This window comes from Penicillium canariense, assembly GCF_028826845.1.
Source record: "Penicillium canariense strain IBT 26290 chromosome Unknown utg000007l_segment0_segment0, whole genome shotgun sequence".
NCBI classification, from domain to species: Eukaryota; Fungi; Ascomycota; class Eurotiomycetes; order Eurotiales; family Aspergillaceae; genus Penicillium; species Penicillium canariense.
The window spans coordinates 42020-66776 of NW_026622734.1; the positions used below are offsets into that span (position 1 = coordinate 42020).

The 24757-nt window shown below is 51.2% G+C and overlaps 13 protein-coding genes across 13 annotated transcripts; 3 read left to right on the forward strand and 10 right to left on the reverse strand.

Moving 5' to 3' along the window:
- Positions 1-921, reverse strand: N7482_009038 (uncharacterized protein; the record flags this gene model as incomplete). The annotated part of the gene is made up of 4 exons (XM_056691162.1): positions 1-220; positions 297-358; positions 432-763; positions 828-921. 4 exons carry the CDS (start codon positions 919-921, stop codon positions 1-3), a joined length of 708 nt encoding a protein of 235 aa, XP_056538868.1.
- A 607-nt stretch (positions 922-1528) lies between these two features.
- On the reverse strand, positions 1529-3267 carry N7482_009039 (putative MFS transporter; the record flags this gene model as incomplete). The annotated part of the gene is made up of 4 exons (XM_056691163.1): positions 1529-2512; positions 2572-2766; positions 2826-2977; positions 3018-3267. 4 exons carry the CDS (start codon positions 3265-3267, stop codon positions 1529-1531), a joined length of 1581 nt encoding a protein of 526 aa, XP_056538869.1.
- A 246-nt stretch (positions 3268-3513) lies between these two features.
- Positions 3514-4517, reverse strand: N7482_009040 (uncharacterized protein; the record flags this gene model as incomplete). The annotated part of the gene is made up of 4 exons (XM_056691164.1): positions 3514-3865; positions 3919-4229; positions 4378-4426; positions 4471-4517. The coding sequence occupies 4 exons, from the start codon at positions 4515-4517 to the stop codon at positions 3514-3516; spliced, it is 759 nt and encodes a 252-aa protein (XP_056538870.1).
- A 299-nt stretch (positions 4518-4816) lies between these two features.
- N7482_009041 (fungal specific transcription factor domain-containing protein) lies at positions 4817-7257 on the forward strand (the record flags this gene model as incomplete). Its single annotated transcript, XM_056691165.1, has 5 exons — positions 4817-5764; positions 5868-6022; positions 6081-6379; positions 6434-6663; positions 6715-7257. Coding segments are annotated over 5 exons (2175 nt in total), but the record flags the coding sequence as incomplete, so codon positions are not given.
- Positions 7258-8239: 982 nt separating this feature from the next.
- On the forward strand, positions 8240-13070 carry N7482_009042 (putative ABC multidrug transporter; the record flags this gene model as incomplete). Its single annotated transcript, XM_056691166.1, has 14 exons — positions 8240-8443; positions 8498-8542; positions 8598-8760; positions 8814-9061; positions 9120-10170; positions 10227-10845; positions 10908-11182; positions 11231-11406; positions 11458-11551; positions 11611-11921; positions 11987-12193; positions 12257-12416; positions 12475-12914; positions 12972-13070. The coding sequence occupies 14 exons, from the start codon at positions 8240-8242 to the stop codon at positions 13068-13070; spliced, it is 4092 nt and encodes a 1363-aa protein (XP_056538872.1).
- Positions 13071-13534: 464 nt separating this feature from the next.
- Positions 13535-14401, reverse strand: N7482_009043 (NPP1 family protein; the record flags this gene model as incomplete). Its single annotated transcript, XM_056691167.1, has 3 exons — positions 13535-14027; positions 14081-14204; positions 14302-14401. The coding sequence occupies 3 exons, from the start codon at positions 14399-14401 to the stop codon at positions 13535-13537; spliced, it is 717 nt and encodes a 238-aa protein (XP_056538873.1).
- Positions 14402-14962: 561 nt separating this feature from the next.
- On the reverse strand, positions 14963-16181 carry N7482_009044 (5'/3'-nucleotidase SurE; the record flags this gene model as incomplete). Its single annotated transcript, XM_056691168.1, has 4 exons — positions 14963-15247; positions 15318-15548; positions 15620-15828; positions 15890-16181. 4 exons carry the CDS (start codon positions 16179-16181, stop codon positions 14963-14965), a joined length of 1017 nt encoding a protein of 338 aa, XP_056538874.1.
- Positions 16182-16821: 640 nt separating this feature from the next.
- N7482_009045 (cobalamin-independent methionine synthase II family protein) lies at positions 16822-18182 on the reverse strand (the record flags this gene model as incomplete). Its single annotated transcript, XM_056691169.1, has 3 exons — positions 16822-17128; positions 17241-17629; positions 17700-18182. 3 exons carry the CDS (start codon positions 18180-18182, stop codon positions 16822-16824), a joined length of 1179 nt encoding a protein of 392 aa, XP_056538875.1.
- An 879-nt stretch (positions 18183-19061) lies between these two features.
- N7482_009046 (Glycoside hydrolase family 61) lies at positions 19062-19474 on the reverse strand (the record flags this gene model as incomplete). The annotated part of the gene is made up of 2 exons (XM_056691170.1): positions 19062-19390; positions 19438-19474. 2 exons carry the CDS (start codon positions 19472-19474, stop codon positions 19062-19064), a joined length of 366 nt encoding a protein of 121 aa, XP_056538876.1.
- A 208-nt stretch (positions 19475-19682) lies between these two features.
- Positions 19683-20059, reverse strand: N7482_009047 (uncharacterized protein; the record flags this gene model as incomplete). Its single annotated transcript, XM_056691171.1, has 3 exons — positions 19683-19837; positions 19906-19968; positions 20035-20059. 3 exons carry the CDS (start codon positions 20057-20059, stop codon positions 19683-19685), a joined length of 243 nt encoding a protein of 80 aa, XP_056538877.1.
- A 38-nt stretch (positions 20060-20097) lies between these two features.
- Positions 20098-21008, reverse strand: N7482_009048 (uncharacterized protein; the record flags this gene model as incomplete). The annotated part of the gene is made up of 2 exons (XM_056691172.1): positions 20098-20506; positions 20644-21008. 2 exons carry the CDS (start codon positions 21006-21008, stop codon positions 20098-20100), a joined length of 774 nt encoding a protein of 257 aa, XP_056538878.1.
- Positions 21009-21328: 320 nt separating this feature from the next.
- On the forward strand, positions 21329-23120 carry N7482_009049 (glutathione synthetase; the record flags this gene model as incomplete). The annotated part of the gene is made up of 4 exons (XM_056691173.1): positions 21329-21406; positions 21562-21612; positions 21653-22216; positions 22284-23120. The coding sequence occupies 4 exons, from the start codon at positions 21329-21331 to the stop codon at positions 23118-23120; spliced, it is 1530 nt and encodes a 509-aa protein (XP_056538879.1).
- Positions 23121-23625: 505 nt separating this feature from the next.
- Positions 23626-24756, reverse strand: N7482_009050 (uncharacterized protein; the record flags this gene model as incomplete). The annotated part of the gene is made up of 5 exons (XM_056691174.1): positions 23626-23881; positions 23931-24041; positions 24091-24181; positions 24221-24535; positions 24624-24756. The coding sequence occupies 5 exons, from the start codon at positions 24754-24756 to the stop codon at positions 23626-23628; spliced, it is 906 nt and encodes a 301-aa protein (XP_056538880.1).
- Between the last annotated feature and the right edge of the window lies 1 nt (position 24757).

Genomic DNA, 24757 nt, shown 5'->3' on the forward strand with positions numbered 1-24757 from the left:
TTACCCACGAGCATATTCAGCCTGACTTTCCTCCTTCTCAAGATCTGCCCAGGCACCCATCCATCCGTGCCACATGGTGGAATAGGTTTCAACTAGGCCCGTCTTGTCATTCTTGGAAAGCAGGTCCGTATAATCTGCGACCGCGTCCACGGGCTCATCTTTAGAGGCCAACACGATGTGAGGGATTGACAGCGCCTTCGCGTCAGCCACATTCATCATACTGTATGCGAATTTTAGTTGGCAACCAAGCAACTTCACCAGGTGCTAAACAAAAAGAGGAGGAAATGGAAACTGACCCAGGATGCACTTGACCGGACGCAGCGAACGGAGTGTTAGGACCAGACGCGAGAACTGTTACCTAATTTCAATGGAAAAAAGCAAGTCAGGCTTTGCGTTCGATGGCAGCTATCAGCTATCACAGCAGAACTCACTTTTCCACCCCAACACAAACCAAAGGCTCCCCATTTGCTGATTGATGGGAATCGCGTGCGATATTCCTGAACGGCCTCTGTCACCACCCCAACATTGCGAGTGACATTTGCTTTGTGAGCCAGGAATTCTGCAATAATCTGCTTCTTCTCCTCCGTGTTGGCGGGCACGTTTTCATGTTTCAAGGGTTCCCCACCGAAGAAATCCGGAATGAGCACCACAGCGTTTAGCCGGGCCGCCAGGAGATCGGCGCCTTGGACAGTTTGACTGGCCATCCCAAAAACACCGTAGATGTCTACAAGACCAATCCGTGCATCTGTTTTTCCGGCGACATCTGCGGGCAAAATCCATCACATTCTGAGCGAATTCAACACTATAGGTAGAGGGGAGGAACCCACATGTGTTGAGACCCGCGAGGGTCTCGTACCGGCCTTGAGGGATATAGCCTTGGGGTGTGACAGGTGGAATGGTACGGCAGGCTTCGCACGACATGATGATTCGGGATTGATTGGTGAACAGCTCAGGCGATTTGGACTACCTTCAGGATGGGTAGTTGTTTATTTTATTGCTTACTTGCCTTCCCGGAACCGGCATTGCCGGCCCCACTCGGCAAACTAACCGTTTCGTGAAAGCTCCGACGAGGCGGGGTCTCGAAAAGGGGAAGACGAAATTTCAAACAAAGACAAGGGGTGGTCCCTGGAAAATGACAAAAGTTGAAGACACAGCTATAGATGGGTATTCTGATACCCTTGCAAAACATCTGACTTCCAAATCAAATGGGTGCCCCGAAGAGGGACTACTACCTCCATCCTCTGATCTTGTCCTCCAACAACCTATTACATATCGGATGCAAACTATTGAGCCCGGATTAAGGTTGCGGCAATATCTGAGATTCGGCCATTTAAAACAAATCGCAAGTATGCTCCTCCTTTAAAGAAAGGCAAGTAGAAGAAAGGGAGTTTCAGAAATTTTAATCATAACTTGAATATTCAAGGTAAATATAACTATGGGCTCAGCCCGGCTTTAATCCAAATCGTAATCCTCATAGCCTCCTGAAAGATAAACGCAACAAAATCACCCACGGCCCCCGGGATAGGTTTCATGGCCGCCAGCGGAAGGCAGGATTGCGCCAGTCCAAGTCTTGAATCTGCTTCTGTGAAAGCCCCGCCAGCGCAGTATTAACATCGACCCGACTTCGTCTCCGGTTATCCCACGCCATATAGGTCCACAGGAACGCACCAAGCAACAACGTCATAGTGGATGTCGCGAGGTTCAGACCATTACCAATGTGATAATTGGGTGCATCGGATGGCAAGAATGACCAGGTGGAAATCAGGCCCCCGATGTTGCCAAACATGACCGTAGTTCCAATTGCAGAGGATCGGGCCGTGTCGGACACCACATTCGCGGACACATGGGCGTTGCAGAGGGCGCCAAAGGCAAATGCACCGCTTGCAATGAGGAAAGTGGCTCCATACCGGACCATAGGGTCCTCACTGGCCAAAAACATAATATATCCAGTGATCATCAACGGTGGACTAATAACGAAGAAAATCAATCTCCGATCAAATCGCCAGCTGAGGAAAGGAAACAACACGGTGAAAAACGCTCCGACAACGTAAGGCGGCACGGTATGGAGCTGCTGTGACACCACGGTCGCCTTCGGATAGATGGTTTGGACAATTGTGGGCGCAAAAAATGCCAAACCCTGAACCGTGATATTATTCAGCAAGAAGACAAATGCGGTGGTGAGGGTGACCGGGCTAAAGATACCCCGCAGAGTTTTTGCAAGGTCAAGTTTGTCTAGGACTTCAGTGGTGCCAATGCGCTCCGACTTGACTCGAGCAATCGCCAAGTCCTTTTCTTCCTGGGACAGCCAGCGGGCGGTTTCGGGCCGATCGGTCAGCGTCCCGAACGCAATCAGAGCCACACCAATCGTGATAATGCCTTCGATGGCAAAGATCATCCGCCAACTATGGAGACCACCAAAGTGATCCAGCGTGAGGATTCCCGACGCGAGAAGGCCCCCAAAAGCTCCCGCGAGAGGCGCCATGACAATATACAAGGATAGACGGAAGGCCAGCTGGGTGATGTTAGTTACGCCGACATCGTCGACCACAGAGGGCCATGAAGACGACTTACTTCACTGCGGCGGTACCAGCGACTGAGGTAGTAAGCGATTCCAGGTAACAGGCCGGCCTCGAACATGCCCAGCAGGAATCGAACGCCCGAAGCCGCGTGGATATCATGGACGAAGGCCGTTGCAACCGAGCAGATGCCGAAACCCAGTGTTACGGCGGGTAGGAACCAACCCGGACCAATCCACTTACACGCGATCTAGGTAGATAGGTTTCATCAGTGACGGCCCTCCAGGCCCAGATGCAGGTTAGCCTTACATTGCTCGGAATTTCGAAAATAATATATGCGACGAAGAAGATGGACAGCACGGAATTGTAATCGTAGCCTTGTAATCCGAGGTCTTTATTGAAACCGGCCAGCTTGGCGTTGCCTGCGAAATTGATTTCATTCGTGAGCACAGGCGGAAACACTACGATCGTTTCGGGTCAGGCGACCCAAGGGCGACGTACCAATATTTGCCCGGTCAATGAAGCAAAACAGGTACATCAGAGCCACGGTGGGCACGACGTACAGATCGATCTTCAATCGCAGTCGGGATTCGGCCGCCCGGTCAAACTCCACCAGGGCCTGTCCATACTGATCCGTGGCCAGGTGACCGCGCTCGGCCGCGTCACGAGCTACCTCTGACATGAGGTCCTCCTTGTGGTGGGAGATGCCTTTCTCGTCCGGAGCGGACTCGTCGGCCATGGGGGTAACCATGAGGGGCAATAAGCGGGAACTGGCCAGAAGGTGTCACGGCTGAGGTGGAAGGAGAATCCGTTGGTAGAGAGATCGGGTAGGACAAGGGCAGCTTGCGGTCTTTTATAAGTTGAGGATCCGGCTGGTGACAGGGCCATGTCTTAGTTCTGTTGTTTCCCCCCTTTTCCCGCCCGGAAGTGCCGAGCACGCTGAGTCTGGGGTTGCGGGGAAAGCCCGTCCCATGGGGAAAAGAGTTTATCACGGGGCTTAATTTATGCTCGGCAGGAGGAACACATCCAGCACCGTTTGCTGGTCTGGATTTGCCGGCGCCAAGAGGACCAGTCGTCTCGTCGTCTCGGAAGGCAATGGGTAACGGGCAATGGGCCATGAGCCTATCAGCCATGAGCCATGGATGATAGGGGCCGGTTCTTGGCAATTGGCGTTCGTTGGGTCTTTGGAGCCCGCGCATGCAGTCCGCGCTTGGCATGACGCGACCGAGAGGTGCATTGAGAGGGCCGCCTTGCAGCCCGCGCTTGGCATTCCACGCGAGAGTTGGAATGAGAGAGGCCCAGCAATAGGGCTATGGTTGTTCGGGTTGCCCAGGTCATCACCGTCGGGACTATATGTAGTATGTAGTATGTAGTATGTAGTCTTACTCCCTCTTCACTTTACTGTGCCGTCCACGTTGAGCTGTCTACTTGCGGTGTCGTCTGTTCTGGCGGCTGGCACTGCATCAAGCCGGCTCGGGGCCAGCCCGCAAAAACAACCACGGCGATTGCAGGCGCCAACGTGTAATACTCATGTTTCCGATCGACTGGGGAACATCCGATCCGACGGAGTCTTGGTCGGAGTAGTCCCAGCGGAACGGATGAGGTCCCGGGGAGTCCAGAGTCAAGATGGCGTTGCTCGGCTTCTACCCCGGACAAAATATTCGGACCCATGGAGCCCCAGAAACTCAGTTTCGCAGGCTGCCGGCCTGAGGACTGCTAATCTGCCAGCCGTTAGCAGAAAGTGCCGATCCATTCATCCGAGATGGCCTCGCCAGCGCCATGACAGCCACCGTCGACCAAGTATGAGAAGGGAATTGATTGAGCCAGAGCTGCCAAGACGCGCCTCCTTGGCGGTCTCTACCGCGAGGACACGGGAGATCCGAGGGTCGCTGGCATCGCAAGGGGGTCGGCTGAATGAAACAAAACATGACTGCAAGACTCCTTCTGGTCCTACCCGATATGCCCCAACCCAAGGATACCCAGATGTCCGTCGCTGATCATTGTTGAATGATAGGCGCAGGTGAGGGGCCTCTCTGGCGGGGGAGCCCGAGGCAAGGCCGCTGGCTGTTTCCCCTCCCGTCACTCGCAACTATGCACTGGTCGCGATGATCCAGGACTAGCTCCTGGCCTCCTGGCGCTGGTGGCCCTCTTTTTCGTTCATGACTTACTTTGTGCCCGATCCTGAGTGAGCGCGTCTCTGTTCATTCGACTGCGGGACAAACGCGACCGCGGTCATGTGACTTTCGGATATAGACGGATGAGGCGGATGAACATCCGAGTCATATCCACCGAACACGCAGTGCACGCCGCGCACCGACAGTAGAGCAAGCCACCGAGCATCCAATACTGAGTCCGTCCTCCCTGTTGCTCGGATATGGCTGATGCATTGGACCCCCCACTGCCGGTCACCGCGTCCCCAAGGCGTGCCAGGAGTGCCGAAAGCGCAAAATCCGCTGCAATGGCCTGAACCCGTAAGATCACTCCGCCCAGGCGGTGGCAGTTCAGCTGTGGAACTGAACCTGACGTTTCTTTCCAGATGCAAAACATGTCAGCAGAGGAATACCCCCTGCATGTACAGGGACTTCATCCGGCATCGAAGGAAGAAGCATGAGTATCAAGAGGCCCGACATGAGGACCAGCCCCGGCGAGCCTCGCCGGCGGGCACCCCATCGACCAGACCTCGGAGCTCATCAATTATGCATACTTTTCCCAACAGCGTCTCGGCCACGCATATGGCATCGCCTTCATGTCAGATGCAGCTCTACTACGGACCCACTTCGCATTTTGCGCTGATGCAACATATCTACCGGGATCTCGTCTCCAACCCGACTTCCCATCCGGCACCCTCGAGCGGAGTCGAAGAAGCAGGCGCTGGCCTGGATCTATTCAGCTTCCGTCGTATCTTTTTTGGGACCCCAGACACCCATGACATCGGCAAGTATGCGGGTGTGGGCGATGTCCCGCTGATGTTCTTATCATATGAGTTGGCAAAAGTCTTCCTTTCGCGATTCTTAAACACTCTCTACTATCTAATGCCTCTTCGCCCCAAAGCTTATTTAGCGCAATGCCTAGAGGAGCTCTATGACCCTTCTCCTGCGGTGCACCCGGATACTCTCACTCAGGCCATCATCTTGATGTCGCTGGCAACTGGCTCCCTAGGCACCGAGTATTTTGCCTGGGGCGACGTACTTTTTGACCGTGTCAAGACGTCGTTAACATCATACGACGACGTTGTTAATCTACAAACTGTACAAATCTCATTACTCATGATAAGTCGCCCCCCCCCCCTTCTTTCACGGCCGGGTCACCTCAGTACTGACCGCGCAAAACGCCAACTACCAAAATGAACAGGGTCGGCCCAATTCGGCCTTTTTGCATCTTGGGTCCGCCGCTCGCAAGGCTCTGTCTGCTGGCTTACACAAAGATGTCCCCCATGGCGATTCTCAAAACCATGAGACCATTGAAGAGCGACGAATCACATTCTGGTCTCTCTATCTTTATGAAACGTCTGTATAGTCCTGTATTTGTGCGATTTCTCGGGGGCATGCTGAATTTCTATCATAGGTGGTTCTGCTTTCACTCTGGTCGACCCAGCTCATTGTCTTTGAAAGATGTCGCAATCGAATATGCACAGGATCCATTTATTCGGCTCTTGGCTGAACTCTGCAAGACGATCTCGCGATCCACCAACGAGATCTACGGCCATCGTCACGAGTCATTGTTACACATGTGGCGGGTGGCCCGCTCAATTACTCATGACCTTCGTGGCCAAGAGGTGCACATGCAACAGGCATTGGGCTTTGGGCTGAATGCAAGTATTCAAACAGGATCTCTGGGTGTCCGGCAGACAATTTTTACTACTTGTAAGTTATTATAGACCCTTCTGGTGGATCTGGCTTTGTAATTAACACCAAAAGTGTACTGGCACACTCTTCTCCTTACTTTCCGCCCTTTCTTAATCTTCCGCGGCCACTGGCAGCGGGACATGAAAATGTCACTCCAACAACCCGGTGGCGATGCATCCAGTCGTCCAACCGAAATTCCCGCCTGGCTGAATGAGGCTTGCGATCATGCTCTTACCGCCGCGAGGAAAACAATTCATCACCTATGTGAAGCAGCTCGTGCTAATGACTTAGTCAAGGTGCCGGTTCTTAGTGAGATAGTCGTGTTTCTACTGAGTCGCTGACCTTGTTTTTAGCAATTACGATACCATGGATATTTTATTAGCAGCTCAACCTTCACGTTGATATATGACCTGCTCCATGATCCAGCTGCAGCAGCAACGCACCTGCCTTGGGTATACGCTTCCCTACAGAATCTGTCCACGATGCGAAAAGGCGATCCCATTGACAGCACAATCGCGGCGGTCCAAACAGTGCTGCGCAACATCAAGCCTTCTTATGAATGGACACCCCATCCCACGCCTGAAGAGAATTCGACATACCGCTCGGAGGGGCCAATATCCGTTTCTCGAACTCCTGACAATGCCAACCGTCAACAAGGAAACCATACTAGTGTTTCGTTTCCTCAAAACCTGTTCCACGGCCAACAGCCAGACCTATCAACACCTCAATGGAGCCTTCCACTGCTCGAGGGACCGGAGACTGGTGGGTCTGGCGGCTCAAACGAGGATCTCCTCGACTTCACCCAGTCCGATATGGGGTGGAATTTCGATTTCTCGACTATGGATTTAGAGGCGTTTTTCTCTATATACCAGTCCGTGGACCATTCATTTCCCTAGGGCACTCATTATGCGAGTATTTTGGCTTGCGTCGAATGTTTACTTATTTATTGACCGATTTCCACACAATCGATAATTAATCGCCCGATTCAGTTTTGGGATGGGGTGGCGCAACGTATATATTCAAATCGACTATTGACCGATAGAATCTGGTTTTGTTAAGGTTTGGCATCGAATCGTAGAGGTCTGCCAGGCAAGTTTTCAGGATGCTGACATTTAGATTGATAAATAAGATAGGATTTCGGGATCATAGGCTTGCCGATCTGCTCGGAGTTCGCTGGGAGAAAATCAGCGGTATGCCGAGTGGACGGAACCGGAAAACGCCTACAACCAGATCAAGGACAGCTTAGACACAGCGCTTCAGCAGGAAGTTGTGCTACCCAGAGAAATGCCGGGTGGCTTTGGATGGGCCTTCTAGAATGGCCGGCGGTCTTTTGCTGACGGAGATTTGCAGATAAGGCCCTGGAACATTCAGCAATATTGCAGATTGATGTAATCTATATCCGGTCGAATCGTAAATTTTGATCGCGGCCTTAAGCGAGCGGACGCGTCATGGCGCTAGAATGTAAAATTAGAATTGTCCAACAATCGGTGTGGAGGAAGGTATAAAGCCGATGGATCTCAAATCAGTTATTTCCGGGATGGATGCATCTTATAATTATTCTCCACTTATCGATAGTGGAAGCCGAGGGGTTGCTGATGCCACATAGCATTATCACCTCGGATCTACCGGTACAACGATACGGATTTATAACTCAAGTCGAACCGGGACCCACCACTCGGCAATTCGGATTTAGGTGTATGAGTAGTGCTTGTCCATATGCATATTAGGTCCGATCGTACAAATATGAGATCTAGAGACGAGCCGTTCACATCTTCAACAAAATCTCTCATCCGGATCAGAAACTAATAATATACGTTTTTGACGAATATTTTGCCTCACAAAAAGTCAGCGGACTTCGATCTTGGAGAATTACCCAGGATGAATACTCCATCATCCGGGACCGCGACACCAGTTGATGTGGAAAGTGGTGGTGGTGGTATTCGAAAGCGCCTCACCGTGACATTTCGCGATCTCAATGTTCGAGTGACGTCCACAGATGCTGCATTAGGAAGCACTTTGTGGTCAGAGGTTGATCCCCGCCAACTCGGCGGCTTATTCAAGAGGAATCACAAACAAAAAAGAGTACTGAGCGAGGATCCAGAGCACATTGGACTCAGTCACTGATGGTAATAACAGACAATTCTGAAAGACGTTTCTGGTCAGGTCAAGCCGGGGGAAATGGTACGTACAGCGAGCTGTATCTATCAACGATGGAATCGGCAGCTGATAGATATAGCTTCTCGTTCTCGGTCGTCCAGGATCTGGTTGTACATCCCTGCTTCGCGTTCTTTCGAATGACCGAGAGACGTTCGATGAAGTTAGGGGTGAGACTCGATATGGAAGCATGGACCACAAAGCCGCAAAGCAGTTTCGTCAACAGATTATGTTCAACAATGAAGGTTTGTCATGGAGAGCGTTGACATGAATGAGGTAGTTCTGATATCTACTTCAGATGATTTACATTTCCCTACACTCACCGTGAACCGAACCATGAAATTTGCCTTGTGGAACAAAGTTCCTAATGAGCGACCCCAAGAATTGGCCGACCGCAAAGCCTATGTTTTGGAAAAACGGGACAACATCCTCAACTCTCTTGGCATTGGTCACACAAAGAAGACGCGTGTTGGCAATGAGTTTGTCCGCGGCGTTTCTGGAGGTGAACGGAAACGTGTCTCCCTGGCCGAAGTGATGGCGGGACAGGTAGGTTGCCGCGCTCCTCTTTTGGATCAGCTTTGTGGCTTAACATCACATGAAACAGAGCCCGGTTCAAATTTGGGACAATCCTACCCGTGGTTTAGACTCAAAGGCAGCTGGAGAGTTTGCACGGATGTTACGACGAGAAGCGGACGAGAACGAGAAGACCGTGATTACAACCACCTACCAGGCAGGAAATGGTATCTATGATACATTCGACAAAGTCCTTGTGTTAGCCGACGGTAGGGTAACTTACTATGGCCCTCGTCGGCTTGCCAAAGGGTATTTTGAGGATCTTGGCTTTATATGTCCCAAAGGTGCCAATGTGGCAGACTATCTCACGTCCGTTACTGTCATCACAGAGAGAATTGTGCGTGCCGGGTGGGAGGGGAAAGTGCCCAATACCGCGGAAGAGTTTGAATCACGATACCACGCCAGCTCCATTTACCAAGGACAGATGGAATCCATGGACACCCCTGAAAAGCTGACCTATGAGACGGATGATCTTAAGGTCGCCGTGTCCAGTGAAAAGCAAAAGCAGCACGTTCCTCGCACTCAGAGTGCTTATACTGCGAACCTGCGGGACCAGATTCGCTCTTGCACTCTTCGACAGTTCCAAATCATGTGGGGAGACAAATTCTCACTCATCGTGAAGGTCGTATCGGCCCTCATCCAAGCATTGGTGTGTGGGTCTCTCTTCTACAACCTCGCCGAGGACAGCAGTTCTATCTTCTTGCGTCCCGGCGTACTCTTCTTCCCTGTTCTATACTTCCTTCTTGAGTCCATGTCCGAAACTACCAGTTCTTTTATGGGCCGTCCCATTCTCTCCCGTCAAAAACGGTTTGGTTTCTATCGTCCAACAGCCTTCTGCATTGCCAGTTCCATCGCTGATATTCCAGTGGTGATAATTCAAGTGACTTGTTTCTCGCTCATTTTATATTTCATGGCAGCTTTGCAGATGGACGCGGGAAGATTCTTTACTTTCTGGATAATCATCATTGTACAAACTCTGTGCTTTATCCAGCTCTTTCGGTCGATTGGCGCGCTTTGCAAACAATTCGGGAATGCTTCCAAGATCTCCGGACTACTTTCCACGGTTTTCTTTGTTTATGGAGGTAGACAAAAAGCCCCCATCCTTCAAGGTACAATTGACTAACTTCAGAGATCTTAGGATATTTGGTGCCATTTCACAAGATGCATGTGTGGTTCCGCTGGATTTTCTATCTAAACCCTGGAGCGTACGCGTTTGAGGCATTGATGGCAAATGAATTTGTCGGTCGACAGCTAAAGTGCATCGAACCAGATTATATTCCGTATGGTGCTGCCTACTCAAGCTCTGCATCGGCTTATCGGGGTTGTTCTGTGCTTGGAAGCAACGGCGAAGGCATCATTGATGGTGCCTCCTACATTCGGGAGCAGTATAGCTATTCCCACGGTCACATCTGGCGCAGCTTCGGGATAATTGTTGGATTTTGGGTATTCTTCATATTCTTGACGTCGGTGGGGTTCGAGCTTCAAAACAGCCAGAGCGGTTCTTCTGTGTTGCTTTACAAGCGTGGTAGCCAGAAGAAACAACCAAAGAACACGGGATTAGATGCAACAAGCCGCCATGCAGGTGAACCAGATGCCCTCGCAATTTCTTCAAAACAATCTATTTTCACATGGCATGACCTTGACTATCATGTGCCCTTCAATGGTGAAAAGAAGCAGCTTTTAAATAAGGTTTTCGGCTTCGTGAAGCCTGGAAGTCTAGTTGCGTTGATGGGAGCTTCAGGCGCCGGAAAAACAACGTCAGTGGTATTCTTTCCCAAGAATTTTTCTTCCCAATCTTGCTTCATAACATATTTCACAGGCTTTTGGATGTACTCGCTCAAAGAAAGGATTCTGGGGAAATCTACGGGTCAATCCTGATCGATGGGCGCCCGCAGGGTATCAGCTTCCAGAGAACAACGGGTTACTGTGAGCAGTTGGACGTACACGAGACAACAGCGACGGTAAAAGAAGCGCTCATCTTCTCCGCCGTTCTTCGCCAACCTTGCTCGGTTTCTTACCAAGAGAAGATCGCTTATGTGGATCATATCATCAACCTTTTGGAACTCGGAGATATCAGTGATGCTTTGATTGGAGGTGAGGTTACGTGACTACCATTTGGTGCTATCAACTGATAACGTTTAGTGCCCGGTGCTGGTCTAAGCATTGAACAGCACAAGAGGGTGACTTTGGGTGTCGAACTTGTGGCAAAGCCAAGTCTGCTTTTCCTGGATGAGCCTACATCTGGCCTTGATGGACAGAGTGCATACAATATTGTGCGGTTCCTACGAAAGCTCGTCGATGGAGGGCAAGCCGTTCTGGTAGGATATCCATGACCTGCTCTGTAGTTCTTTAGTACTAACTTACGAAAGTGCACCATCCACCAGCCTTCTGCAGTCCTTTTTGACGCCTTCGATGGCCTTTTACTTCTTGCAAAGGGTGGAAGGATGACATACTTTGGAGAAAGTGAGTCTTAGTCAAACACTGGAATTATCTGTAACTTGGTCTAATATCATACAATACAGCCGGGAAAGAATCCAGTACCATTCTGGATTACTTCGCACGCAACGGCGCGCCATGCCCACCTGATGCTAATCCCGCTGAGCATATCATTGAGGTAGTCCAAGGAAGTGGTACGACGGAGAATACAGACTGGGTTGAAGTATGGAATCGATCAGACGAGCGGGGAAAAGCCCTCGAAGAGCTCGAGGCTCTGAACAAAACCGCCAAGGCGGATCCAGACTATGTGCAAGACACTGCCGACTTTGCTACGTCTCACTGGTTCCAATTCAAAATGGTGGCTACACGCCTCAGCATCAAAATCTGGCGATCACCGGTATGATCCATCTAGAGCCCAATTGATGATTATTTTGCGGTCCGAACTGACACATCCTCATCAAGGACTACATGTGGAACAAGATAATCCTTCACATTTTCGCGGCCCTTTTTAGCGGGTTTACCTTTTGGAAAATTGGACACGGAACATTCTCCCTTCAACTGCGACTTTTTGCAATTTTCAACTTTATTTTCGTCGCCCCCGGCTGCATTAATCAGATGCAACCCTTCTTCTTGCAGAACCGTGACATCTTCGAAACACGTGAAAAGAAGGTTTGTTGACTTACTAGAGCGTTAATCTATGAAATTGGTGACTAATTGTACTTATTGTAATAGTCAAAAACCTACCATTGGATTGCGTTTATCGGGGCTCAGACAGTGGCTGAGATTCCGTACTTGATAATTTGTGCCACGCTCTACTTCCTCTGCTTTTATTTCGCAGCCAGCTTCCAGACCCAGGCCAGTATTTCAGGCCACTTTTACCTACAGATGATATGTATGGTTTTCCTCTTTTCATTTTCTTTCATCGAAGTGTCTTCTAACGCACTTTTAAGTCTACGAGCTTCTGTACACGTCGATCGGTCAAGCCATTGCTGCATATGCACCCAATGAGTATTTCGCTGCAGTAATGAACCCAGTGTTGATTGGTGCAGGCTTGATCAGTTTTTGTGGTGTCGTTGTTCCGTATTCCCAGATGCAGGCATTCTGGCGTTACTGGATCTACTATCTGGATCCTTTTACCTACCTCGTCGGAGGCCTTCTGGGCGAGGTTCTCTGGGATGTCAAGGTTCAATGTGATCCATCAGAATACATCACATTCAGTGCTCCATCTGGACAGACCTGCGGTGAATACATGGCAAACTTCCTCTCGTCGCAAACAGGCTATCTGCTAGATGCAAATTCCACCGGGACTTGCTCATTCTGTCAGTACTCCACAGGTGCAGACTACGCCAAAACGTTCAATCTCAGGGAGAAGTACTACTCTTGGAGAGATGTAACTTACCTTCCTACAAATTGCTTTCTTTTATCACTTACTAATACACTGATCCAGACTGGTATCACCGCCCTGTTTTGCATCTCTTCATATTTTCTCGTCTTTTTGATGATGAAACTGCGGAGTAAGAAAACCAAGAGTGCCCGATCAGAATAGTGTGTACGGACGTGTGCAGCATTCAGATTGTATCTCCTCTTGAAATTCGATTACACCACCTTTCAAAGAGTGACTTTTTTGGTCCTGTATCTCCTTTTACTTCAATTTTCGGCAGGACATCTTCCCGATTGTTTTTGCATTTCCTCTTTTGTCTAAAATCACTTCCTGATTACTTTCCTACAATCTCAATCTACCTACTGTTCCTATCGAGCATGGCCTATCCCCACCGGCTCTGGTACCTAATGGACGCACATTGTCCCAAGTTACGAAAATGAAGATTGGCTGAAATACGGATTTGTAGTTAAACTTCGACCAGCAATAAGGTAATTCATGTACATCGTGACCCACTACAATATGAGGACAAGGGACCTTAGGTACAGTTTCTATCAAAACAGAAAAAATTGCGATGTGCGCGATTTAACTTCTCCTTCGGATTGAAGACGGCTCACCATGGTTCTTGCTTATCAAAAAGTGGCATCTCCTAAATTCGTATCGAAGTGAGCATCAATGAAAGGCACGATGGCATCTCCAAAATCAGTGGTGTCCAGGGCATCCTGTGCCGCTGTTGGGAGTGACTCCCAGGCAATCAAAGGCTGGGCGCCGCCAACCGTGCTTGTCAAACCGCACTGATGATCCACAGGCCAAATACTATAATACTTGATCAATGGTGTGGTCCCATCAAGTGTATAGTCATCAGTAGAGCAATCCCATCCGCCGTGAGCAGAAGGGCAGACCGCGACAACATTATCGGCTGCCGTGCTAGTAGAATCAGACAACCATACAATAACTCCCTCCCAGTCATGACGGTGGCCAAGGCCCGTGGATGGCTCATCCTTCGGGAAATACCACGCGTACATCAGCGCGTAGTAATCTCCAGAGCTTTTGCCGCGCACATAAATTTGGCCTGTGCTACTGCTGCAGCCGCCGTCCGAGGAGCCAGTTGGGGCCAATCCAGCGCTAATAAAGTGAGCTTAAGTGTCGTCCAGAGGTGTTAATTATTTGAGACTTACTTTGTATCCCCATTCTCATCAACAGCTGGAAATGGAACACACCCGTTCACAACGTACAAATCAGGCTGATAGGCAAGATAAACCTCTCCTGTAGTGCCAGATGGAACCGTCTGGGCAAATCCGACTAGATGCAAAATACTTGTCACTTAAAGCGTTCTAGGAAGAAAGGAATCTGAAACTCTCCAATACCCAGTACTGAAGAGTCATATAGCGTGGTGTACCTATCTCATCAGAAGCGATCGTTCCGCGACGCCCCAGGCGAGTATCCGCCGCAGCTAAAGAGCACAAGGCCAAAGGGCCAAAGAATGGCTTGAAAAACATGGTTTATAGGACTAGTGAATGTAGAAGCTTGGTTATTGAGGTTGGTCCTTTGCTCGACTGACGACTTCCTTTATATCCTCGAAAATCAATCCGCTCAAATTGGTTAAGCGGCTACCAGGGAAATCTCCGCTTCCGAAAATCACAAGACGATAGTCAAGATCTGCACGCTCGGAGACCACCTAATTCGAAACGGCCTGCAGTCCCAAAGCGGAATGGTGGCCGACAGGACCCACATGGTGTTTGGGTCTCTCTGCCAGTCGAATCCTCGTGGGCTCTGCCTCATGCTTGATTCGTTTCAGGAGAAATCCTCGTTCATTGCATTTCGCGAAATTGGCCGAGCTTCCAGTACACCGCCTATGCACCGAACGAAAAACTTTCTCGGCTGCTTACCGGAAGAACGATGCGAAATTAATACTCAAATTCAAAGCATTATTCATTAGTGGACTATCCAGCATGGCTAGCACCTGCAGATCCCATAGATTTGTCTTGAACACACCCCATGGGTGTGCATCGGTAGCTGATAGGTGATGAACGTCGCACATGATTGAATATCTGCACTAATCAGGGCGGGCAGGTAAGTAAACTGCTTAATTTCTTCAGCACTACCCCCTGCATGGTGGCGTTGGCGTCTTCCTTAGTACCTGCCATTCCCACTGATACGCTTGCGTAGCATCCAGAGATCAGAAAAACCCCGATCTCGCTCGGCAGCCGAGAACTACCACAGGTAGTCACATCATCAGGGGTGATAAGAGGCACCGCAACATGAATACGTGATAGCACGAATGAAAAGTCCGCCGCTGTGTTACATTCAGAAGAGACCGACGGAAAGTTCACATTGAGCCAGATCTAAGAATTTTTCAGGTAGTAAGCAGACAATATAACTAACATCAACTTTTGGTATTCAATTGGAACTCACATCGTTCGGGAGATAAGGTCTGCTGGAGGCGACCAGATGGTTTGTCAGGTTAAGCGAAAGGTCTGCATAGACTTGGCTATAGTGTGGGAAGGTCGCCGAAGCGTTCCAGGCTGTTTGTGAGCCGGTATATCCGGAAAATGCAATTGCTGGTATTCCAGCATTATGAGCAGCATAGGTGGCAGCTCCGGCGGTGCCAGATAGCAATACCGCTAGGCCAATATTGTTGCCAACCTGTGTAATAATTAGTGCATAGAATTTAAGAATGAATTTTACGAAGCTGCCCTCGGGCTTTTAAAGCTTACATTCGGGCCAGCGACCGCAAGATCAGGAGCACCGCCGAAAAACTGAGGGCCGATGGAGCTGATGCCATATTCCATGGAGGTTGCAGGATACGAATTCACATAGTTAAGACGAGGCTGTGAGGCATTGTATCCCACGGCTGGGCTGCCGGACGGGCAGCTATTGAACTCACACGGTTCAGTGAGAGTGGTGGGCATTTTCTGCGAGGACCCTGCAAAGCGAAAATGATCAGCCAAATAGGGCAATGCAGAGGTACTTCCAGTCTGCCATACCGGTTCCGCTCTGATTCTCCGCCGGCGCAGCCACCACTACTGAGTGACCACCAGCAGTAAGCGTCTGGAAAACGGCCCGGATATTCACTTCAGCCCAACCATCATCGTTAGAGGAAATAATATTAATTGCGTTGGCCGGCCCCGCAGCAGAGAAGGGGACTAGCAGAGCAACAAATTTATTATAACGCATCGTGCAGGGCTGAATGGTAGAAGTTCCTCGAAGGTCGCGAAATTCATCCGTGATCCTCGAAGTTTCTCGGACATATTTTATGCCATCCGGCCGCCCAGCCATTTCGTGAGGGGGGTGCCACAGCTGTCGAACGGGCGCACCGACGATCCTAGCCGGATTCAGGCAGACATTCACAACGCGTTCTTAAGTGACCCCACATCAGGAATGGGGCGGAAGGCGCGGATTGGCGAGAATTGGCGACACTTACGAGTACGGTCTTATTTTATGCAAGCTATGCTCCGTGGGCAATCGAACAGTCCAATAATAATCTCAGGGGTAGCTAGGTTGTCGATCATTGAGATCGCGCCCCACTATCTTACCGGGATTTCCTCGGGCTCCGATGCCTTCTTCAATTTGATTATCTACAGGCCACTCCTTCGCTTAGGTTGATATGATTCAAGATAATCTGATCTCGGTCATATTATGGTAGCTACAGAACACAGAAAGTTCAAATACGACGGGGCACTGCTTCTAGCATCGAATCATTGGAGATCGTTCGGACATACAGGTATGTATCTCTGTTGACGAGCCTTAAAAAGAACAATTACACGCTGCTACTGCATTCAGTTTCCATCCAAAAAGTTTGTACCAGACCATTATTGGAGCGAGGTCAGGAAGTCAAACCGAGATTCCAACGACATTTTGAAAAATGAGCACGTTTCATGGAGTGATGCAAATTTTCAGGGAATTGCAGGCAGCAAACTCAGCCCCAGATTCGCTTAGCGAGGCGCTGAACCAGGAGTAACTTTGCCCACATAATATCCATCGTCATTCCATTAGCTCCTCCTGAGCTCATGCTGGCAAATCCACATTGTGGACTAACCCCAAGGCTCGATTCTATCACTTCGGCCACACTGCGTTCCTGGCCGAGAGCTATGACCTGTGCCGCAGAGTGCACACGGGCCACTAGCTCATCCAAGCTCTCCAGATCTGGCGATTTGGTGGAAATTACCCCCAGAATAACATTCTTACCGATAGGCAAATGACGAAGCGGTTGAAAATCCCCTGCCCTGTCGGAATCGTATCTTAGATTGGTCTGTATTAGCACAACCCCCCTTGTCTCCAACAAGATTAAGAACAAAAAGCAACTTTGCAGTAATACTATGGACGATGAGAACTCACTCGAGGTAATATGTGTCATACGCTAACTCAGAAAATATCTTCTTGGCGATCCGCTCATACGACCCGCTCATGATATGGGTCGACCCGGCCATGTTACCACGGCAAAGATGCAGCCCGACGTGAAGATCTGCGGGCTTTCCAAAAAGGCATTGGTTGTGCGCCCAGATATATTCGTCGAGGAGCTCATCGGGATCTATCCCATCTGCTACGCAGCCAGATCGGAATTCATCCGTCACAAAGAACAATAGGCATGGGTCGTCGATTTGAATAGAACGCAGTCCTTCATCGTAGAGTGCACGGAATTCAGCAACATATGCGTCTGCGAGGTCTTTGAAGTACTCCTGATCTGAAGAATAGATGTTGGGGCGGTAAGCAGTCCCGGTAGCCATCTGAAACCAAGGTATTAACTTTTATATCCGAATCAAAAAAAGACGAAAGCAAGCCACGAGATTGAAATACCTGCATATGGCTATGAGTTATTGGCGGCATGGTCAGTTTGCAATCCTTCCACAGTTCTCGAGGAAGTCGGCTCCGCAAAGCCTTCCACTCTGACAAATAAGGGGAATCACTGCGGGAAATCCGATCGACAGCAACGACTGAATCACGTGTCATAATTCCGAGAGCCTTCAATGTTCTCAGTGTCGGAAAATTGGTCCGATATCCCTTTGAAATTGGGATATCTTTGATGACTTCCATGCCCTTAAGCTTTTCGAAAAACCCGGAGTAAAATTTGTCTCGCTCATACTCTCCTGAGGTTATCGGACGGACGCCAAGCTCTAGCTGCTTAGCAACGACGCCAGCAATGGCTTGATCAGTGGCTTTGTGGATGTCCTCGGTCATTTGGGAATACGAAGATGTTACCCCAGCAGCCGAACGCGCCGCGAGTAGCTCTGCAGGGCGCAGAAGAGAGCCGATATGCTCAGCACGGAAAGGATGTGCCATGACACATTAACCATTAAAACAATATCCTTTGGTATCATGGATGAGAAGTAAAGTATCTCATCGAGATCATGTAGCATGTTCGAATGTGGGAATGCGGGGTTCTGCACATGGCCAAGGGGTGGGGAGATATTGTGGGGAGACTGTGGGGCGGAGTGGCCGAGGTAACTGACATAGATTCTGTAACCTGCTTATGGAACTGTGGAAATATGAGAATTGAATGAAACACCCAGTGTCCATCCATGTTAACCTGCAGGAAGACGGGTAAAGAAGCTCAACTCCGCTAATGAAGAACACATCGTCAAAGCTTCGCCAACTCCGCTCCGGCACAGCATTTCAACTAGGTATTCTTTTTCTGATCTCAAATTAACCTACCTGGCTCGAGCCGTCCTACACGGTAATGAGTATTCATTCTCTAAAACTCGTTCGATGGGGCTGAGGTTCGTTGTGATCAGTAAAAAAACCCCTATCAACATGATACAATGAATGAAGAGAACTGTTCACTTTCATTGCTATACCTGATATGCAAAGTTCATCCCCTGCAAAGCATGAGATCATTCCTAAGCAGCTGCCGTGACACACTGAGAGTAGTATGAATTCATCGAACTGCAGGTGGCCTCCGTGTAGCAGGCAATTGCGCCAGACCAACCGCTCCCTCCACACTGCCCGTACACAGATTTGGTTGAACCGCCACCGACTAGTGGTGGCCGCACCAGTAACTATAATGGTACTGCTGGTGCTGGTCTTTGTGGTGAGGATCGTCGAGACTTGTAGCTGTTGACTGGGCGGACGATCTTGTCGTGCTAGATGAGGTGGCTGTTACAACAGTGGCGGTCGAAGCGCTCCTTGACCCGGTCACCGGCGTTCCAGATGCCGCGATACTCAAGGAATACTGCACAAAGATATAGGGCCGCTGTAAGGTGTGGGGCCGGGCACAACATATGTGAGAAGAGATGTATAGATATTGACAAGGATGCCTGCTCCCATCGGGCTGTCACGCTCTGTGCCCACCACACCCGACGGTTTGTCAAATTCCGAGCCAGTAACTTGGAGATTAAAGCACTGGGGATACTTCTGAGCACCGTCCTCTGTCCCAGCGCTGTGCGGCGCAATGAGCTCACGTCGCAGGACGTAGTACCCCGGGGCAATGCTGAGGGAAATCCCAACCATCCAGCTGCTGTTGTTGGCAATCAACTGGTTATCGCCCCACCCTGATCAAAAGCATTCAGCGCCGAAAAACAGCCTTTTGCGGCCCTACAGCTGTCATATTGAAGCGTGACCGGTAGCAGGAACATGGCCCCCTCGTGGAGACTCTTGGTGGAACCCCGTGTCCAAAAAAAGTGATCTGTCCATGGGCATGGCCATTGCGATCCGCGCCGCTATGCCGTTTGCACTCTCACAATTGTTGACACCAGATCACCTTCTGCATTAACGCTCTCAAGACTTCCCCGGTGTAACCCTGGAGCTGCAGATAATGGATGGGTCATAGGCTTTTCTGAAGAATCATGGGGGGGGTTCTCCACGGCTCAGCCGTGTAATCCCTTTTCGGAGAGTCCCCATGCAAGGCTGAACAAGGGGTTTCATTAATAGAAGGGACCCGCAGATTATCGCCATATCAAGTTCCAATATTGTCCAAATCTGCGTGAGTGAGCTGCTATCTGCATGCCGGGTGGTAGAAAATTAGCAGGAAATCTATTTCTGTGGGCATCACGACAGGGTAACTTACAAGTCAAGTTATCGGTCCGATAGTGCTTCAGTTCCACTAATCGAAGGATGCTGAAGATGCAAACTCTAGATTGAGCATGGAAGTTAGCTTTATGACTCGTAAGTTTGATACGAGGAGCTTCGTACAAACAACCAATCGAGAAGAGTAGGGTCATTTCAACCTTTTGTCGGAGAGGGGTCTGAAGCTTCCACACTATCGGCAGGGGGAGGCAGAGGATAACCACATCTTCTGCCACTGAAAAGGACCCCATAATAGTGAAATAGGTATTCTGTCCACCATGCAGTGACCCTCGATGTGTTTTATCCAGAAGTATTGAACAGGCCAACATTGGAAGGTATTTCCAATCAGGGCCACTACACCCCAGATAATCACGAAGATAATGACTCCAGTGGCGACCTGCCTAAAGCGAGCCACGCATCCCAGAATTCTGCGCAGAAATAGGACAATGGAACCTTTCACGAAAACTTGCGCGGGGGGCCAAAACTTTTGCGAGATCCATTGGGCCTGATTCGGCCCGGTCAGTATTATCTTCAATCCCTTCAGGTAGAAATCTATTACCAGTGTGATTCGCAATCGCTGTTCGCGCGGTAAGACCCAAATCCTGCAGCGAGTATTAGCCGAGCCTGTTGCAGTTCAAATCAACTATCAAAATCATGCCACTCTCCGATGCCGATGCCCTGGAATGCCGCTAAATAGACCAGTCAGCCATAGGGCGCGCTCTGTTGCCCAAGGGGGGACATGCAGTAAACGACATATGTGGCATAGCCATATGTACACAACAGCCCCATGCCCATCAGGAGATCCTCAATGCGCAAGCCATGGACCACAAGATAGCGAGCATAGAGACGAAGGACAAAGATCCCCGTCGCAACTGTGGTGGCGACGATAGGGAGGATGATCAGAACATCTCTCCAGTGGTCAGCTGGGGGTGGCATCTCGGTGTTAATCCGAGTGGACCGACCCGAGGCCCCTGTCCCAGACGAGATACAAAGACCAGATCGTCGCACTTGAGTCCAGCGAGGTGGCGTCTCATCGCGACCCGTTTTGCGACCGTATCGCTCTTGTATAGAGCGGTCAAAATGAATCAGACGGGCCCACTTCAACCTGCGAAGACATCATCGGGTATAACGAGGCTGTGGCATGAAACGAGTCGCAGCCGATCTCAAGGGAATCGTCGGTGGCAAGCCGAGATCAAATGGTGGAGAGGTTCGCAGGCAGACGTCACCGTGTCCTTTGGCGCGCGGTCATTCGAGCGCGAGTGCGGGCGCCCCCACAGTTTTGCCCGGTGCGACCTCCCATGGACCGAGCGGCGCACCCGCTCATCCTAAACAAAGGCGCGCGCTTCCGACAGCTCACCCCGCAATAGCTTCAGAGATAATCTTTTACCCTGGAGGGGGTGGACAAAGGATTCACATTGGTCGCGATGGGCCCCAAAAACACCTCGCCCGAGATGAGTGAAGAGCAAACCCTCTCGCTCGTCGCACAGATCAAGGATTGGCAGGTGAGCCGCAGTCATCAATAAAGAAGCCCCGTCAAAGGTGATCTTCCCAGCTTACCGGCAGTAGAGTCAGTCGCCGGGGACAATGCCCCCCTCCACTCGAGCACAAAGCGAAGTTAACATGATTCGCAGTCAATCATGGCTCGCTCTTGAAACAGGTCCAAACGGAAACCGAGTGTAGCGTCTCCACGCACCCCGTCGGGGTCTCGGTACGGTGCGTTCGTTCCGATATAAGTCCTGGTCTGACAGAAGTGGGGGCTCCAGTGCTTCCCGACTCCTTGGCCTCGTGCCAAGTTCCAGCAAGCGCTGGAGATACAGGAAATCTACAATCGGCTATACTGCGCCGTCGCCGAAGATGAGCAGTGGATTTACGGCGCCATTCGAGACATTCTCCCTGTCGAACCCCTTGCGGCAGCGCTTTGGGGTATTTATGAAGCAGCTAGGGAAACCGGGTTGGTCCAGAACGTTTCTGTCGGCATCTTTCGCTCGGACTATATGCTTCATCTGAACGCTGGGACCCGGCCGGATTCCCCGGGGGCGATGTTTGAAACGAGCCTGAAACAGATTGAATTGAACACCTTCTCCTGTTCGGGTGCCGCCCATGCCAACAAAGTCGGGGATATGCATCGCTATCTCGCTCGAACGGGGATCTACAATGTGGGTGGCACCACATTGGATATTCCATCCCTTCCGGTCAATCACAATATCGCGACCCTCGCCTCCGGCCTCGCATTGGCCCACGCTACTTACGGTGGGCCTCGAAGTAAAGAAGCCAAAGAGACGGCCGTGCTGATGGTGGTACAGCCATTCAATGTAAGTTTTTGTGCCACCAGCCCCGTTCCCAATCGGTCCAAACAGGTCATGCTTAACTGGAGAACAGTTCAACATCGCCGACGAGCGCCCGATCGAATACGCGCTCTGGAATCGATCAGACCCGGTGCCGACCTATCGACTTGACTTTGGTCCCGATGTACTCGAACACACTTGGCTCACGGAGGAAAGAGAGTTACTCTACCATCCGCCCTGGCAAGCGTCGACGACCCCTGTGGAAATATCGGTTGTGTACCTGCGTGCTGGGTATGAGGCGCACGAGTACGACCACGTCGGCTGGGAGGCACGCCTGCAATTGGAGACCTCAGTCGCCATCAAGTGCCCTTCTCTCCTCTCCCACATGACGACCTTTAAGAAGGTCCAACAGGCACTGACCGTCCCCGGGGCGCTGGAGACGTTCCTCTCCGAGTCGGAGGCTGCGGCCCTCCGGGAGACGTTTGTGCCTGTCTACCCATTAGATGAGTCCGAGCAGGGCCGCTATGCGCGAGACCGGGCGTGTGATCCCGTTCAATCGGCCCATTACATTTTAAAGCCCTCCTTGGAAGGGGGCGGGCACAATGTGTACGGAACAGATATCCCAGGCTATCTGGCGTCGATGCCCCAGTCGAAGTGGTGCTCCTACATTTTGATGGAGCGAGTCCAGCCGCCACTTCAGCACGGTCTTCTCATGAGCCCAGCCGGCATTGACAGCGGGGAGGTTGTTTCCGAGCTCGGCGTCTTGGGATGTTGCCTGTGGCAATCCAACCACACGTCCGACCGTCGGTGCACGATGCTCCACAATTCGGTGGGTGGCTGGACCTTCAAAACCAAATATGCCGAAATCGACGAAATGAGTGTGGTCAAGGGCTACGGATGCTTCGATACGCCGCGGTTGATGGATTCCTGATTGGCTGGAGGCCGCCGCGAGATTGAGAGCTGGTGAACTGGGGATTTATCCAAAGTATATCCGACGCAGGCACGCGAAGTCAAGTCATCGAATGAAGTCCGCCCGAGGGTTGTCCAACGCAGGAAAAACAGGGCAACAGTGACCAGTGGCCAGTGGCCAGTGACCAGTGACATGACCACCGCACTCGACTGAACGAGCGAAGCCTACGCTTTCCTTCCCTGCATTGATCGATCGATCCATTCGCGCGTCTCTTCTATAGGATCCACAATGGGAATATTCGGCGTGATTGACCACGCATGACGCACCGATTTCCCGTATTCAATCACATCACAGAAAGGAGAAAATGCCTCATTTCCCAGTCTAGGTCCATCTGGCGCGGCCGGAGCATGCTAAGCCGGGGGGCGGGAAGCGACGTAGCTCGAATGGTCCCAACGAGTCGCTTCGAGAAGAGGTCGACCCGACCGACACCTCTCAACGTTGCCTGTTCCGGCCCAGAATGACTGGGCTACTGCCGATGTCCGGCAAAAAACCTTGTCGCATGCAAGCCACATCGCCCGGCATCGGCGGAAAGCAGGGTTTGGCTAGTGAGGTCAACGAAGAATATATGGAATGGAATGCCTTGGCTCGGGTCGACCGTCGCCTCCGAACTCAATTCCAGCCCGCTGAAGTCGGTCCGGACAAGCACGGGTGAGTCCGGAGCACCGTACTCCCTGCCGACTGGGTTGGGATGGTCGCGCACGGAGACTCTGTCCAGAGCAATCCTTCGGCAGTCAGGTGGTTAGGTGGTCAGGTGCCAGGCCACATACGCACTCCGATCGATTAGCGTCTAGCGTCGACCGAAACTCAAGCCGGCCGTCAAAGGCTTGGTCCCCACGCCAAGCAGCGGCGTGCTTACCTCTTCCGGCGATGCCCCAGGGTTTGCTGGTATCAGCCAATCAACCATCCCGCATTTGTCCCTGCGGGGGCTCACCCCAGTTTCGCCCCCGTGGAGTGGCCTTCGCCCCCCTCTTGGCGGCGCGGCACGTCCTGCGGACGTTTCCCGAGCGCCCAGCCAGGGCAAACTTTGTCTGTTGCTTAGTCCATGGTTTCGTGGTCGCGACCCTGCGCGGTTCGAGATGCGGAAACCGTGTGGTCGCAGGCGCCTGTGAAGCAGACGCAGGAAACCAGGAAAAGCCGTATTAAGGAAGGGTAGAGGAGCGCAACAGCGCGATGTGGGGGTTCCTCCTCGGGCTGCCCGCAGAGGTCCATCAACAACAGGTCAATGAGGGCCCCCAAAGCCGAGCCTCCACGATACGATGTACCCACCCCTTCCGCCACCACGGGGAATTTTGTCTGGGCCAACCCCGGGCTGTAACCCCACCGGGGTACAAAGTCAAAATTGATCAAATTTCCCCGGCGATGCCGTCGAATCGCAACTGCATGCCGTCCAACACGTCCTTCTGGTCTCGGGATCCAAGCTCCCTTGGCGCTGTCCCCCAGCCTTGGCCGACTCCGTTATCCCACCGATAGTCGGCCCACGTTGCTGCATTTGCGCGGACCCGTCCAAAAGTCGGGGATTCTGGGGGACGTTGAATGCGTTGGGTGGGCCGAATGGGCCGAAGGACGAGAACACGGAGAAGAGAGGGGCAAGGCCCATA